A 14,123-nucleotide genomic window follows, 5' to 3' on the forward strand; every position below is an offset into this window, starting at 1 on the left:
ACTAGGTGTGTGTGGACCTCAGGGAGGGGAAAAAAAAAATATATTGTTTATGCAGGCAAAACACTTGTCTTTATCCCAAAGGCCAGAATTTGTGCGGCACTGGCCCTTAAAACACACTATTGCTTTAAACACCTGCATCCAATACAGAAAATGCTTGCTTGCTTGCTGTGGAAAAATGATTACAAATTTGATGTCATGTGCAGTCTGTATTTTAATCGAGTTCCCTGATAAATAGACCCCCTCAAGCCAATCAAGTCTCGCTCCAGCCATTGCGTGCGTATACATCAGTTCGAACAGAAGCCTGGGTGTGCAGAGTGTGCTTTTAGTGGTATCAGCAGATCCAACTGCATGTAGGAAATCTACTTGGGTATTTTAGGTCTCTAAGCAAATAATACAGTGGGAACACAGTGTGCAAACAGTTAGAGTAGAGTAAATGTTCCAAGGGCAAACTGGATGCCAGACATAGCTGTCTCAGTATTTCTGCTGCCACATTAAAATACATGCTTTAGCACACACCAGTGAAATAGTGCATTTTTCCTTTTTCAGTGCAAACTGTTGATATGACCTGACCCTCAATCTCTTAAGTGCATTGAATGAACACAGCATTTTATCAGAAATTGAAAATAACTGACATCCTTTTTCATGTTCCTGGAAGTGTCCCTGTGCTGCACTTGGTCCTCCTCACCAAGGACAGAAGGGTACTCTCTCAGTCAAGAGGGAGCCACTGAATAAAGAGGTACATCAGCATTCTGTCTGCAGACTGGTGCTGTATGAAAGTAAAAGGAGGCAGAAGGCCTGTTTAACCCCTGCCCAGCCCCAGGTTAAGTCTGTCAATCAGGGCACGCTGTTCTTCTCTCCTAATTCAAGCCAGCAGCCTGACAGAAATCAGGATGTTCCTCTTGTTTAGGAGGAGGCAATTTGGGAGAATGAGGGTATTGCTCCAAGATGCTGCAAAGTTAGTTGTCTTGCAGAAAACAGGACAGAGCATCATCAGGTAAAGGTATGGAGAAATTAGCTGTGATTGCCAAATGCCAATGTCAGCCAAAGAGAACTGAAAAGAGAGAGCTATGTGTGGAAATAAGTGCCAATCTAAGACCAGAAGCACATAGAAGCCTTATGTTCCCTTTCCAATAACCTCTGTAAGTGATAGATGAGTCCAAGTCCATTGTTATCGTTAAGGGACTGTCAGCATCCTCATTTTATAAATGCTGTCTGTCAGTTTATAAATATCTCAGCCATTTCAAACAGTGCTAGGATGAATCCTGGCATAGCCAGTGTCAGCCTGAAGCAGTATTACTGTTAGAAAAAAAAGTATGTAAGGTACACTAAACACATGTAAGGATAGCTTCTCCTTTTTCTCCTATAATGAGATCTAAAACATTCGAATTCACACTTATTTGGCTAGTCACTACAATATATAAAACCAGTCCTTAGGACTGGTAATGCTCTTTGAGAAGAACAAGTATGAAAGCTGCAAGTTTGAAGGCAATTCTCTGCTGTTCAGTAGATAAAACAAAAATGACAGCTATAACACACAGGGAGATCCACAGCAATGAAAATGCAGAGATAAGTATCAGACCCCATTCCTCCTTGGCATTTGCTGCTCTGAACATTTACTGAGATTAGATCCTTTTAGAGAACACCATAAATTGCAACGTGTAGGCACAAGGGGGTGACTTCAGCCTAGAATGAAGGCACAGACAAGTTTCCCAGCTCTTACAAGTTTAAAGTTAAATGGTACTTTTGCAAGGGGTTTTGGCTGTGCATTAGAATGACGGGAGGGCAGAGAATCTGCAGCCTGCCTTGCACTGACTGATAACAGAAAAAGAAAGGGAATAAACTAAAAAGGCCTTCCAGTTCAGTGTCTGCTTTACAGACTGATATACACATGTCTATTCTGTTTATTATATCTATTATCTTGTTAGCGGCACAGAAGCATGGCACTTTTTCTTTCTCCAATACATTTATAAATGCCCTGTGATGGGGGTAAAGACTTCACCCCCCACCTGGAACGCTTACAAGTTGAAATTCATGCCCAAGCAGCTCCGGTACCTACTAAAACTTAAATTCTTAAAACTGAATCTCTGACAGCAGTGAAAATTGGAAGCACAACACTATACACCTCTGACCAGACACATACATTCATGTTCACACAAGTCCTAATTTGGTCTGCCTCCATGTTAACACTGATGATGATAACAAAAGTTTCAACAACCAGGGCAAGAATCCGCTTTTCACATCTGTAGAATGGATCCTTCATGGTCTTCTTAATTTTTCATTCAAATTAATAGTTGGAAAAGTATAAATTTTCAAAGTAATGAGACTTAATAACAGAATTTCATAACATACAGAAAAGCTTCTTATGACGTTCTTTAACTTAGTAATTACTTGTTGGCTATAAAGGGCAATTTAATGGTGTGGGAAGTCCGCATTACTAGAACAGCAAATTCAGTTTAACATTAAAATACCAGAACCCAGCACAAATATCAAAGATCTGATGAACAGATGTATTTCGAACAGCAAAAATCTAGTACAGCTAACAAAAAAACCATCACCACCCCCACCCCCCCCTCCAAAATACAGATGCTAGGAACAAGTCATTTAGGGGAATTTTAAAAACCTGGTTTCATTTCATCAATATTTTGAGAGAGAGAGAGAATAGCTAATGAGAGAGAGAGAGGAAAGCTAAAACAGGCTTTCCATGTTTCCCAGGAAGCAGCCCTGCTTAACAGTTCTGTTCTGTGAATTTAAGAGAGTCAGCAGTGGCAAATTTGTTTTTAATATTCAATCTTTCAAGCTTTGCAAGCTAGTTGGCCAATGGCTCTTCCTATTTCAATGTTTGTTGGCCTCTTATTTACACACACATTACATCCGGAGAGCCTTTGAATGTAATTTCACGTGGATTAAGGGAAGAACATTTGCTTCTGCTAATCAGGACATCTGGTTATTTTTGTAACTCACAGACATCTGCATTAGGCAGTTTGACTTCCCCATTCCTCATAACAAGGTTACAGCTTAAGAAGCCTCAAGGACCTCTAGCTGAATTTTATTATTTGCATTTCTTCACAGCCAGGTCTGGTTTGGAATTTTCTTTCCTAAATAGCACAAATTGATCAGCATCTTCGCAGGTATACACATGTTTTTATAGCTAGCACTTTCTATGCATGATTTTATAGTGTACATTTTGTACTCCAAAATGTTATGTAGTTCAAAGCTATCTACATCTTTTTAAGGAACAGAAAGCACACGTTCCCAAAAAAGCATGGCTGAAAACATCGAATTAACTTCACAACACACATAATATGGGTATACTTTCAAATATTCAGCCAGATCACCTATGTAAGACTGGTGTCAGGACTTGTTCTGAATCTTATTATTGCTGTGCTTTGGTTTGCCTTTCCCTACTGATTTACCCTTGTACATCTGCTCCTCACACTGAACAAAACAATATTCTTCCCTTTCTATTCTTCAGGGCAACATTAGTAATTTCTCCCATCTTTTAAATTCATGTTAAAATTCCTTTATAACAGTTTCAGCTGGGGTTAAATTTTTCTGCCAGACTGCTGAATTGTGCCACACATACTTCAGGAAGAAGGATTTTGCATGCAACATAAGCCTTTTAGAAAAGAACTGAATCAATCCAGGCTTGGCTCTCACTTCTTTGTTGCTTTCATTTTGCTACATTCCTTCCACAAAAATTCATTTTCAACACTCATCCCAGAGTGTAAAAGTACCAAAGCTTGAAATTATACACTCTTATTCACAGTTCACAGCATTCTTCCCTCCCATGCTCATGAATTTTAGGCTTTTATCAGTGATTTTGTATGCTGGAATAAGATGTTTTCTTGATTTTTTTTCCCCTACGTGTAGGGTGGGGGGACAGCACAGTCAGCTTTTACAGACTTGGAATATAAGCCAACATTCAAAATACATGTTAAAAACATATTTCTCGTACTAACAAGAGTTAGCAAGAACCATCGGATCCAGGGAGAGTTTTAAAAAACTTTTTATTTATTAAAATTCTCTAGATACAGCTTAACTTTCTTTGTACAATATTTATTACAGCTTCATCTGCATAGGAGCTGCAAGTGCTCTTAGAAACCAGTTGTAAAAGTGTCTAGTTTTGCTGCAGATTTCATGTCCTTGATGCCTGAAAGATAGGCTGGAAATAAACCCCCACCGATCAATGTCTATAGAGCAGGTATTTGTTTATTGCAGTGCTGGTGGTGAGAGGGATATCTCCACCTAATTCACCCACCTCTGTCCAGTGCTGTGCTACACTTACACCATGAGTACTGTTTCGTGTCACCACAACATCATCACACAGGTGCCAGAACTGATTTACATCATATGAGCTCATGGTTATCAGACAGTTCTGCTGCACTGCGCTTGCGCCACCCAACTCGGGGAGGTCGGGGGCCTTTGATGAAGGCTTCCAAGGTCTTCTTCACATCTGAACTTTTCAACTTTGTCTTTGGAACAAGCGCAGTTACAGTGTTCCTGGTCTTAACTGGCCTAAATCCTTTGTTTTGTGGCTAACTGGCTTTGCACTTGCCAATTTTTCATTAATACTACACTTATCTATCTCTAAAGCTATCCACCTGGCAAGTTTTTTTCTTCTTTTTTGCCTATTCAGCATTAAGCAACTAGTTAACCATATCCTAGCCATTACATTGTATCAAAAGTTATTTATATCAGGTTATGAAGGTATAAAAGTTTTAATTCAGGTTATATGGGTATAAAAAGCTACAATTCAGATTATATAGGTATCAGGTTATATAGATATATAAACAGTCATGATTTAGGTTATATTGATATCACGCTATATAGGTATATCAAATTATATTGATATCTTCTAACTCAAGCTGTATAATCACCTTGTAACTTTGATCTAAGTTATATAGGCATCATTCTTCTTCAAGCACTATTTTCTAACTTTTAAAACTATTCTCTCAAAGAACCAATGCCATCTTACTGGACTGACTATAAAACGCCTTCCCCTCTCATTCCTGGTCATCCCTTACACTTATTATTATAATTATCTTTTTCTAAAACCTCTTATTCTGAGCTTTCCTGTCAAACAGAGAAAATACCTCCACTTGTCACCACATCCCTTCCTCAGAGCCTGTGGCATTCTCACTCTCAAATACCTAAATCAACCACACCATCCTCATCTCACTGTACTTTTTTGTACTTTACTTCTTGTTTTTTCCTTCCTTATTTTTATTGCAGGAAAGGGGAAAATGAGATAAAAAACAAAGGCATGAAGCACAAACTGTCCAAAGTAAAAATAACAGCATAGGGGAACAAAACTTGTTAACTTTAGGCACAATCCCCTAAAGTAGCTCACTTGTTAAAAAATGGGGATTCAGTGATCTCACTGCAGGGTCAGACTGATGGGAATTCACAGCACACTGTCTACACCACCAAATGTGGAGGCACCCAGATCTTTGTCTTGGACACCATGAGCCAGGTGACCCTGCAGCCAAAGCTACTTGGTTCTCAATCTGGAATAGGTTCAAAGTACCTATGAAGTCACCATGGAGCAGTGTGGATGACACAGCTCCACCTCCCCAATGTGCCTCACAGTAGTAATTAGTCCATACAGTCAGGCTTCAGTGCTTTTTCCAGCTTCCAAAGCCACATTTATTACAAGAAGCATCAATCACACCACTGGACTATGAGGCAAATTTAGTTGGCTTCCAATACAGGGTATGTTTCCCTCCATACAGTGCAGCTGAAAAACCTCACTGCAGATATGAAAAAAAGGTGTGATTGTTCAATCACATTAAGCAAAAATAAAAAAATTATAATCTTCTAATAAAAAAATTGAAAGTTACAGATTAGGCACTGCACATTATAATGTTTGGCTAGCAAGCACTGCAGCCTTGGAACAGCTGCCACCCAAGAAACAAACCCTTGGGTTCTCCTGACTTGGCTGGAGCAAATTTAAATGTGGCAACACAACAGGCCCTCCTGTAACATTGAAATTTAACAACTCACTACTAGGTTCTACCACTGTAAAATAATTCCAACTCTACAACACCATTTTCTTTAACTAGAACAAGGAGTTACAAAATATTATTTGAAATTTCATTGCACTGGGCAAGAAAAAAGAGTTGGACATGCTTTGGAGACCATCAAATAGGGTGAGTAGCGGAGCAACCAAAGAAGGAAAGATAAAGATGTACATAGGTTCTCACCTTCAGATACCTTGGGGCTGGCAAACAATTTGCTCCTATAGGAAATGATACAGCTCTAGACCACCGCCTATTTGAGATCCAGTAGTTGCAGCTTTTTTGCTACAACATGAATGGCTTATTAAACCTACAGCATATCTGTTTTATTTAACTTCTTGGTGGAAAGGGGCCAGGAAAACAAAATGTACTTAAATGCTGAATTTTTTTTCCAGGCTGAATGCCTTTCATCCAGTAAGACATTCAAAGCAGTGACCCAGCAAATGGATTGAAAAAGCAATCTTCCGTCTCAGTGCCACATTATCATTCCTATTCAGTATTCTCGGTGAGATATCTCAATCAGCTGGATGTGTGTGTAAGTGACAGCGCAGCCCATTGCTGGGTTAATTAAACATTTGACTTTAACACCCTCCCCATCATTAAGCAAATAAAAACAGATAATTCAAACTGCACTTCATCCACGGGGTACACAACATACATGTCAAAATTAAGAGAGTCCAAGGCCCTCGGGGAGTTCTACTCGGGGAGGTAATCAGTTTAAATCTTATCTGGTTTATCAATTATTCTATTGATTAAAGCAGGGTGATTATACAAAACTCCCTCTTGCCACATGGGATACATGTAAGCAGAGCAGGACAACACACACAGGCTCAAAAACGATTTAAAGAAAATACAGACAGATGAATAACAGTCTTTTAGCACAAGCCAGCAATCCATAGCTGGAAAACCTGATACTTCAAAGCTAGTGAATTAAGTCCTTCCAAATAAGAGTACCAATGCTTTTAGCTCATCTGCTCTAAAATCAGATCTGTATGTTGAAAGGACCACATTTCTTCATTTTAAAAAGGTAAATTTTTTGCCTGAAATATGTTTTATTGATACAGTCCCAGAACATAAAGGTAGCAAACACCAGTAATTCCAGACTCTTAAAAGGCATCATTCTTATCTATTGGTGACTCTGAGAAAGTGGATGAAAAGAGCATTCTCTGTATTTTCACTCTCCCACATACATGGCATAGCCTAAAGTAGAACATTATATTTTAATGATTTAAGTGCAACAGATCAACTCAAACAGAAAAAGAATGTGCTGTGGAGTTGTGGAGGTTTTTTCCTTTTTGCAACCCTCCAAAGTGAGATATTAGCAGTTGTGCGAGCTACTACTGCCACGTACTCCTCATTTTCAACAAGCCCTCACAGAAAATCCCACCACAGTGGTCCTTATCACAACCCTCTTGCATACAGTTCCACTACACAAAGCAATTCCAGTTACTTCTCATTTTTTGTTTCCAGCTGAAGACCTTTTTCTCTTCATGTGTCTGTGTCCTGAGTTTATAATCACAGTCTCACCTCCACCATCTTCCAGTAATATAACGTTTCAAGTTTCATCTTATCCTAAACTGGACTGTACAAGACCTTGCCCTACACACACAAAACAGGAACCTTTTAAAAACCAAACACTTGCAGGCTACTGCAAACAACAATTGGAATTTATTTCCGAAAGTTCCCTCAAAGCAATAATTAGCAGAAAAAGAAAGCTCAGCTTTAAACTAGGGTCATTATTTTTTCCCCTATAGTATCTCCCACGATCTGCTTCATAATGGTCATACTGGTAGCACAAATTAGTCATCTAATCACATCCCAGCTCTTAACCAGGACACAGAGTATGAACCACAGCAGTCAAAACACTGACAAGCCAGAGAGCCCCAACACCTCACCAGCCAGTGTTGCTGGCGTTGCAGTCACAGGAATTTTAAGCAACAAGGACAGCTAAAAAGCAGGCCTGAGGTGTGTTCTTGCCCTTCACCTTCAGGAGGGGATTATGTGCCGCTCCACACTGGTATTGTGTGTGCATCCAACCATACTTCAGCCGCCTCTTTGTAGATCGCTTTTCTTTGGAAGCAAACTAGAAGCCTGCATTAGCATGCTGTATTTTGCTCTCACCACTAGAAATACTGAGGGTGCTATTTGTAATTGTATTCTTTTAAGAGGTTTGTTCTCTGCAGCTGTTTTCTGCTTGCAGTGTATTTTGTGTAATCAGCACATCATCATAAATACATTGGCTGTTCCCCCGAGGGAAGCTGTCACTGTTTAATTTACAGAACAACCTGGCCAATGTGAATTCTAACACTACAGCACTATGGCAAGAAGTTACCACACTCGGAAAAACAGGTTTCTATGAATTTTTATATCAAGAGCTGGTCCCAGGACAATTTAGTTTCTAGAAATAGATTGATTTTAAAAACACTCTATACACTGGATGGAATAGATTCTTTCCCATTTACAGCCTCTTAAGGCAGCACCAAATTCACTCTCACAATAAAGGTGACAGTCTAACCACGACCATCTTCAGTTCTGACTTTTACCAAAAGAAGGCACTGGATAGAAGTGTGTTATCTTACACACCAATTTTGTGTGCGTGTGTTTGGGTTTTTTTAATGAACAAGCACCACAACACCAACGTGTTAAGTTTGTCTTCATTTGCACAAGGGAACGTACTGTGGTGCAAGGTCAAATGTTATTACCTACATCAAAGGGTTGCTGCACAGTTTATTACTTTGAAGATGTGATAGAAGAGCAAGGTATATTCCTAAAAGAGCAGAAGTGTATGCAGCTTTATTGGCTGAATGAAGAGCTGCATCCTTTGTTCGCTGGATCTATGGTTGTACTTTGAGAGAATAAATCACAGGGATTTTTTTGTAGAAGGTAGGCAAAAAGCGATGGTTGATCTTGCTATATACAGACACAATTTAGAAAATTCCACAATGGTACCAAATTATATTGGTAGTCATTTAAGAACTAGACATGAGCCCTAAATAAAGATTTGGGTACAATCAATGAGTTATTTGCCTATTCATTCACAATGGCTACTAGAAGCAGTCTACCTGACTACTTAGAAAGGGAGCCAAGAAGACTGACAACCTGATTTTTTTTTTACACTTATACACACACATACACAAATATTTAAGTAAGGAAATATATTTTAAAAATGCTAGAGAAACAACTATAAACATAAATAAAATCTTAAAAACAGAATTTGCAAAGTATAAACTTCTTTGGGAATTCTCCTCAAAAAGCAACAAAAACCTGTTTCATCTATTTAACAAAAAAAAAGCCTTTTATTTAGGGGGGCAGCTGGTTGTTAAACAATTTTAGTAGCAATTTTGCCGATTCTTACTGGTAATTAGAAGCCCTGCTTAACATCACCAGACACAGGGCAAGTATACAAACATCATAAAAAAAGAATCATGCATATCACAGAGTATTGGTTATGTATTTTCACAAGGAGAGTTTAATTTTACTTAGTTTGCAGAGCATTCTAGCAAATTATTTTTATTTCAAATCTAACAAAACATAAGAAACAATTAAAGCAAAACAAATACCATCTTGTCTCTGATATGGTTTATGTTTATGAGATGACCTACCAAACACAGATAAAACTGAGTGAAAATAGCTGAGATTTTATGGAAAAGTGAGTCATCTGGTTATCTGCAGAGGAAAGAATACATGAAAGAGAATACCTCAGTATTTTTACACGCTATGTAAGTAATAGCCAACAGAAAGCAGAGGAAATAAGATTAAATCTATCCAACACAGTGTAGCAAACTACTTCAAGCTATGAATTTAAAGACTTAGCGAGTGCATTTCTTCTGAGAGTGTTTGGGTTGATTCCCTGAAATTTTGCATGTGTTCACCTTATTTCAGAGAAGAAATATTTCATTTTCTTCTCCTTACACAGAATTATTCAGAACTATCTCTGCATATTTCCTAAGAGTGACTGAATTCTAACATTGCTTAAATTTAGACACGGGTAAGGAAGTATTTCATGACTTCTCCAAATTTGTCATAAAATTCCGTATTTGCATTTTTAAATGAAAATCATTGGTGTTATCTTTTTGCCAGTTGTGCACAAATAGATACAACTTGATCTTGTGCCGCCGGCTTCCTTCGAAGTCCTCCCTGCCCGTGGAGCCACCAAATCCAAAGTGATAATGGGACAATTTACAGGGACTAGACTGGATCTAAACGCACTGGACCACCTATGACTGGTGCGAGGGGCTTGGAGTGGGGTACCCTCAGAGCCTCCTTTCTCCACAGAAAGGGACAAAGATGTAGGCTTTGGGGCAGCACGGAAGAGTCGCTGAAATGTTATTTATAAGTCCCAAACCCCGCGGCGGCGGCGGCGGCGGCCGGTGAGCCCCGGGGCTGCAGTTCCGGGCGCGGCCGGGGGAGCGCAGCACAGTCCGCGCCATGGCTCGGCCCCCGCCCCGCGCCGCGCCCGCGCGGCAGCGCGCACACGCACAGCCGCCTTCTAATTCAATTAGCGCAGCCTGCAACTCCAGAAAAGAGTAATTCAATTAGTGCATTGTGGAGCTCCACAATACCTCCAAGCAGATGTTCGCAATCCTGAGGAACCGGAGCTAGCTTTAAAGATACCTGTATGCCTCCAACGCGGCGCTGCATATGCCGTTCGTCACTACGGCTTTACACACCTTCCTGACTCCTAACGAGGGAGGAAGGAAAACTCGGATGAGTTTTGTTTCATTTTTTAAAGCCAACAGTCAAACTGGTGCTGGTGTGCTAGAAACCTTGCCCTCACCTTAGCGGGAAAAGCACATTAGTAGTAACCGGACCATCACTACCGAGGCTGAAGGAGGGGGAGGCCTTTTAGCTACGATGCAGTTTAAATTAATCATTGCGCTGGCAACACTGAGGTGGTATTTCTCAGTGAGGGATACTGTCACACTTCTTGATACCCAGATTAAAGAGCTAATAAAAGCACATGGAACTTCTGAGGATCAATAGAGGCGCAGAACAAATGCCGATTTCTGTTACTAAATGTAATTACTCAATGTAATTAGAATAGTGATCTGCTACAAAAAACTACCAAACCCATCCCACTGATCTACAAAGAAAGATTTCTTTCTAGTCCCCTTCATTTCTTTGCCACCTGAAAGGAGGAAAGTATCTCTTGCTGTTGCTACTACCTGCGAGCCAAGATCTTGAGCACACCTTGGACAACTACCTGAGTTTGGTGGGCTCCCCAGCATCACCCAGCCTCTGCACAGGTGACACCACCAGCCAGAAAACGTCACCAGATTTAAAGAGGATAAATCCTAAATATGTTTAAGAAAGCTCTTCTGTAGTCACTGGGCACTTTATTTAAAGATATCTCCAGCTAGGCTAACCATTGTGGTCTTCCTACAGTGTAGCTCCCAAAAGTCTGAGCTACAAATGGGGCTGGAGACAAACACAAAAATACAATTTGGCTTCATTTCTGCTCCTTCTTTTATCATCTCATGCCTTTATAATTGCTCCTGCCAGGTGGAGGAAAATGAGGAAAAACAGAAAAGACTGCTGCCGAACACCTCCAACAAGAAACTTTGCTGAAAAAACCAGATGTCACATTGTGGCAGTTCAATATTTCATAGCCAATACAAGGAATGTGCAACAGCACTGCAACTTTAAATCTTTGCCTCCTGTGTCAGTCTATCTCCTCTCATTGTAATGCCAAAGGGAACAGCAATCAGAGTGGAGATGTTCAACGTGATAGAGGTCAGGACACCAGTGGATCAACGTACCAGAAACACGACCTTGTTTATTTTTTTCCCCAGTATTATTGTTTACAGGGTGCTTTGCTCATGTACCTTGTGGTTCTTAGCTAAAAGATGAAATTACAGCCCAGGATGAAGCGCTCAGGCACACATCCAATTTGTGTTTCCATCTCAGAAAACAAAAAGCTTCTGAGGCCCTCGGGCTGCCATTCAAACTTGGAGAGGCTGACATTTTTAACAGCATGAACCAGAGACTGGCAGAGGAATGATCTAATGCATTTCTGACTTGTCAATCAAAGATCTCACCTCTGCTGTCTTGTAAACAGTTGGGGGCCACCTAACTACATTCACAACCAGGGCAGAGCCTGCTGCCAGCCAGGGGGGTGCTGGAGCCGCATGCTCTGGCTATTAGTCACCAAAATTAGGATTCTCCTTTAGAGGTGCACTGTAAACAGCCCCCGGGCAGGCTTCACACAGCCACTGGCATAGTGAGAGGGGTGAATACAAAGCAGGCTTAGTCTCCATGTTGATGGAGTCTATGACTGGACACCTCATATCTTTCCCAATTAGAGACAGAACTATGCACACCAGCAAACACTGACTGCAAAGCCAAACAATTTCCTTCAAATGTCTTTCTCACAAACACATTTCTGAGCATGCAGTTTGCCCACCCCAAGACTCTAGCTCTAACCTCCTGTATAACCAGAAATGATGTACTACTGCTCACATTTACACTGCATTCCAGCAATAAAACGTCAACTTCTAACACAGAAGTGCATGAACAGGCTGAAGGAAATTGAGAGACACAACTGTTTCTATCAATACACTGGCAATGCTTTTTTGACAAATATTCTGCTTTGTAACACAAAAAATATAAACATTAGGAAAAAATAATGTAAAACTAATTTGAAGAATAAGTTCATGCCTGTCTCACAGGGACAACAGACTTCCATCACTGCATACCTTTAACATCTTTTGCATGTTCACCTTTCTGCAAAAGTAATCTCAATCCACAGAGGTCACATCCATACTGCACAGCCTCAAGTGCACTCCCTTTTGCTTCAATTTGCCTAGCACATTACACCCATACCCTCCTCCCCAGGATGGTTTTTAGCCCAGGCTGAGGAAGTTTTGCACGCATGCTCACTTCTGCAAAACCAAGCAGAAGCTCATCCCCTTCACCTGACAAGCCCTGAGGTGTAGTTCTTTACGGCCAAGATCTTCAAGTAAAAAAAAAAGGCAAATTTCTGACATTCTATAGAGATACTTCTGTATTCAACAAGATGCTGCTACCCGCACCACAAAAGTTAATCCTCCCCTTTGACTGCTAGAGCCTGTAACAGAAAAAAAGTTTCAGATTTGGCAAAATAAAGCTGACAAGACAACTCTTTTCTTTTCCACTTGTGTCTAGGCTCCAGATAAAGGCAGTAAAAGCATGACTCTTGTCCCAAGAAGTTTACAATCTAAACAGGAGCTGGTATTTGTGTTGGCTGTGAATTAGGTAAAAAGGAAGATATGGACTGCTCTCTGCTATTATGGTGATACATAAAGTCTTTGGCAAGACTTTCAAATTCCTCTTCAAGCCTCCTCATTTATACAACAGACTACAGAAATTAATTCAAGAAAATACTTCGGTCTTCTGCAAACCTGGAAGGATTAATACAATCATTCCCTTGGCATACTTGATGGGTGCAATTGTAAATTTGAATTTTCAAAGAGCTTCAACTATGAAAAGCAAAATAAATAGAGCCTTGTGAGCATGCATGGAAAAATATTTTAACAGGTAAAGTAATTATCTTCACATGAAAATGTAATGAAAACAGACACCTGTTGGCACATTTGGAAACTTCCAAAGCACAAATTTCTAAGAAAAAAGAGTATATTCTTCATAATTTATTTTTTATTATTAGGACAATCTACATGCAAACTAATTTTCAGTTGCTTTGCAGATTAACAGTACTGTAAAATCTGGCATCCAAGACACTGAAAATGGAATAGCTGGCCTTTTTCTCTTGTTCAAATACCCTCTTTGACTTGACCACTTTCCACAGTGCCTTATAGGAGTTCATGTTCCAATCTGCTGCCATCTTCCACCATGATTGCTATGAAATTCAGTTACACAGTACACTATCAGTTGCAAAGCCCTTTGAGATAAAAGATGTAAAAAAGAACTGTTTCTAGCTCCTTATTCCCCTATTCATGGGTTTAGCCTTAAAGCCTTTCCCACTGCAAGATGATTGCCTAAAATCAGGGCTAAGGAACCAGGATCCTCTTTTCACCTGTCTCCAATAATAAAAACACAAAGAAGAAAAATGAAATTACTTGACATATTAACAGAATCATCTCTAAATCAACTACCTGCCAATGCTTCCCA

At 39.9% G+C, this 14,123-nt stretch overlaps 1 protein-coding gene across 11 annotated transcripts in view; it reads right to left on the reverse strand.

The window, feature by feature from the left end:
- Positions 1-14,123, reverse strand: part of BTRC (beta-transducin repeat containing E3 ubiquitin protein ligase) — a 119,127-nt gene that overhangs the window by 75,357 nt on the left and 29,647 nt on the right. Inside the window, exon 2 of one of the 11 annotated variants that reach the window (XM_018910679.3) lies at positions 10,632-10,698. The exons of the other annotated variants lie outside the window; for them this stretch is intronic. Within the exon in view, the coding sequence (XP_018766224.1) occupies positions 10,632-10,658 (27 nt within the window). The 5' untranslated portion in view covers positions 10,659-10,698. The remainder of the gene's footprint in view (positions 1-10,631; positions 10,699-14,123) is intronic. 11 annotated transcript variants of the gene reach the window in all.

Source organism: Serinus canaria, chromosome 6, assembly GCF_022539315.1.
Source record: "Serinus canaria isolate serCan28SL12 chromosome 6, serCan2020, whole genome shotgun sequence".
Classification (NCBI taxonomy): Eukaryota; Metazoa; Chordata; class Aves; order Passeriformes; family Fringillidae; genus Serinus; species Serinus canaria.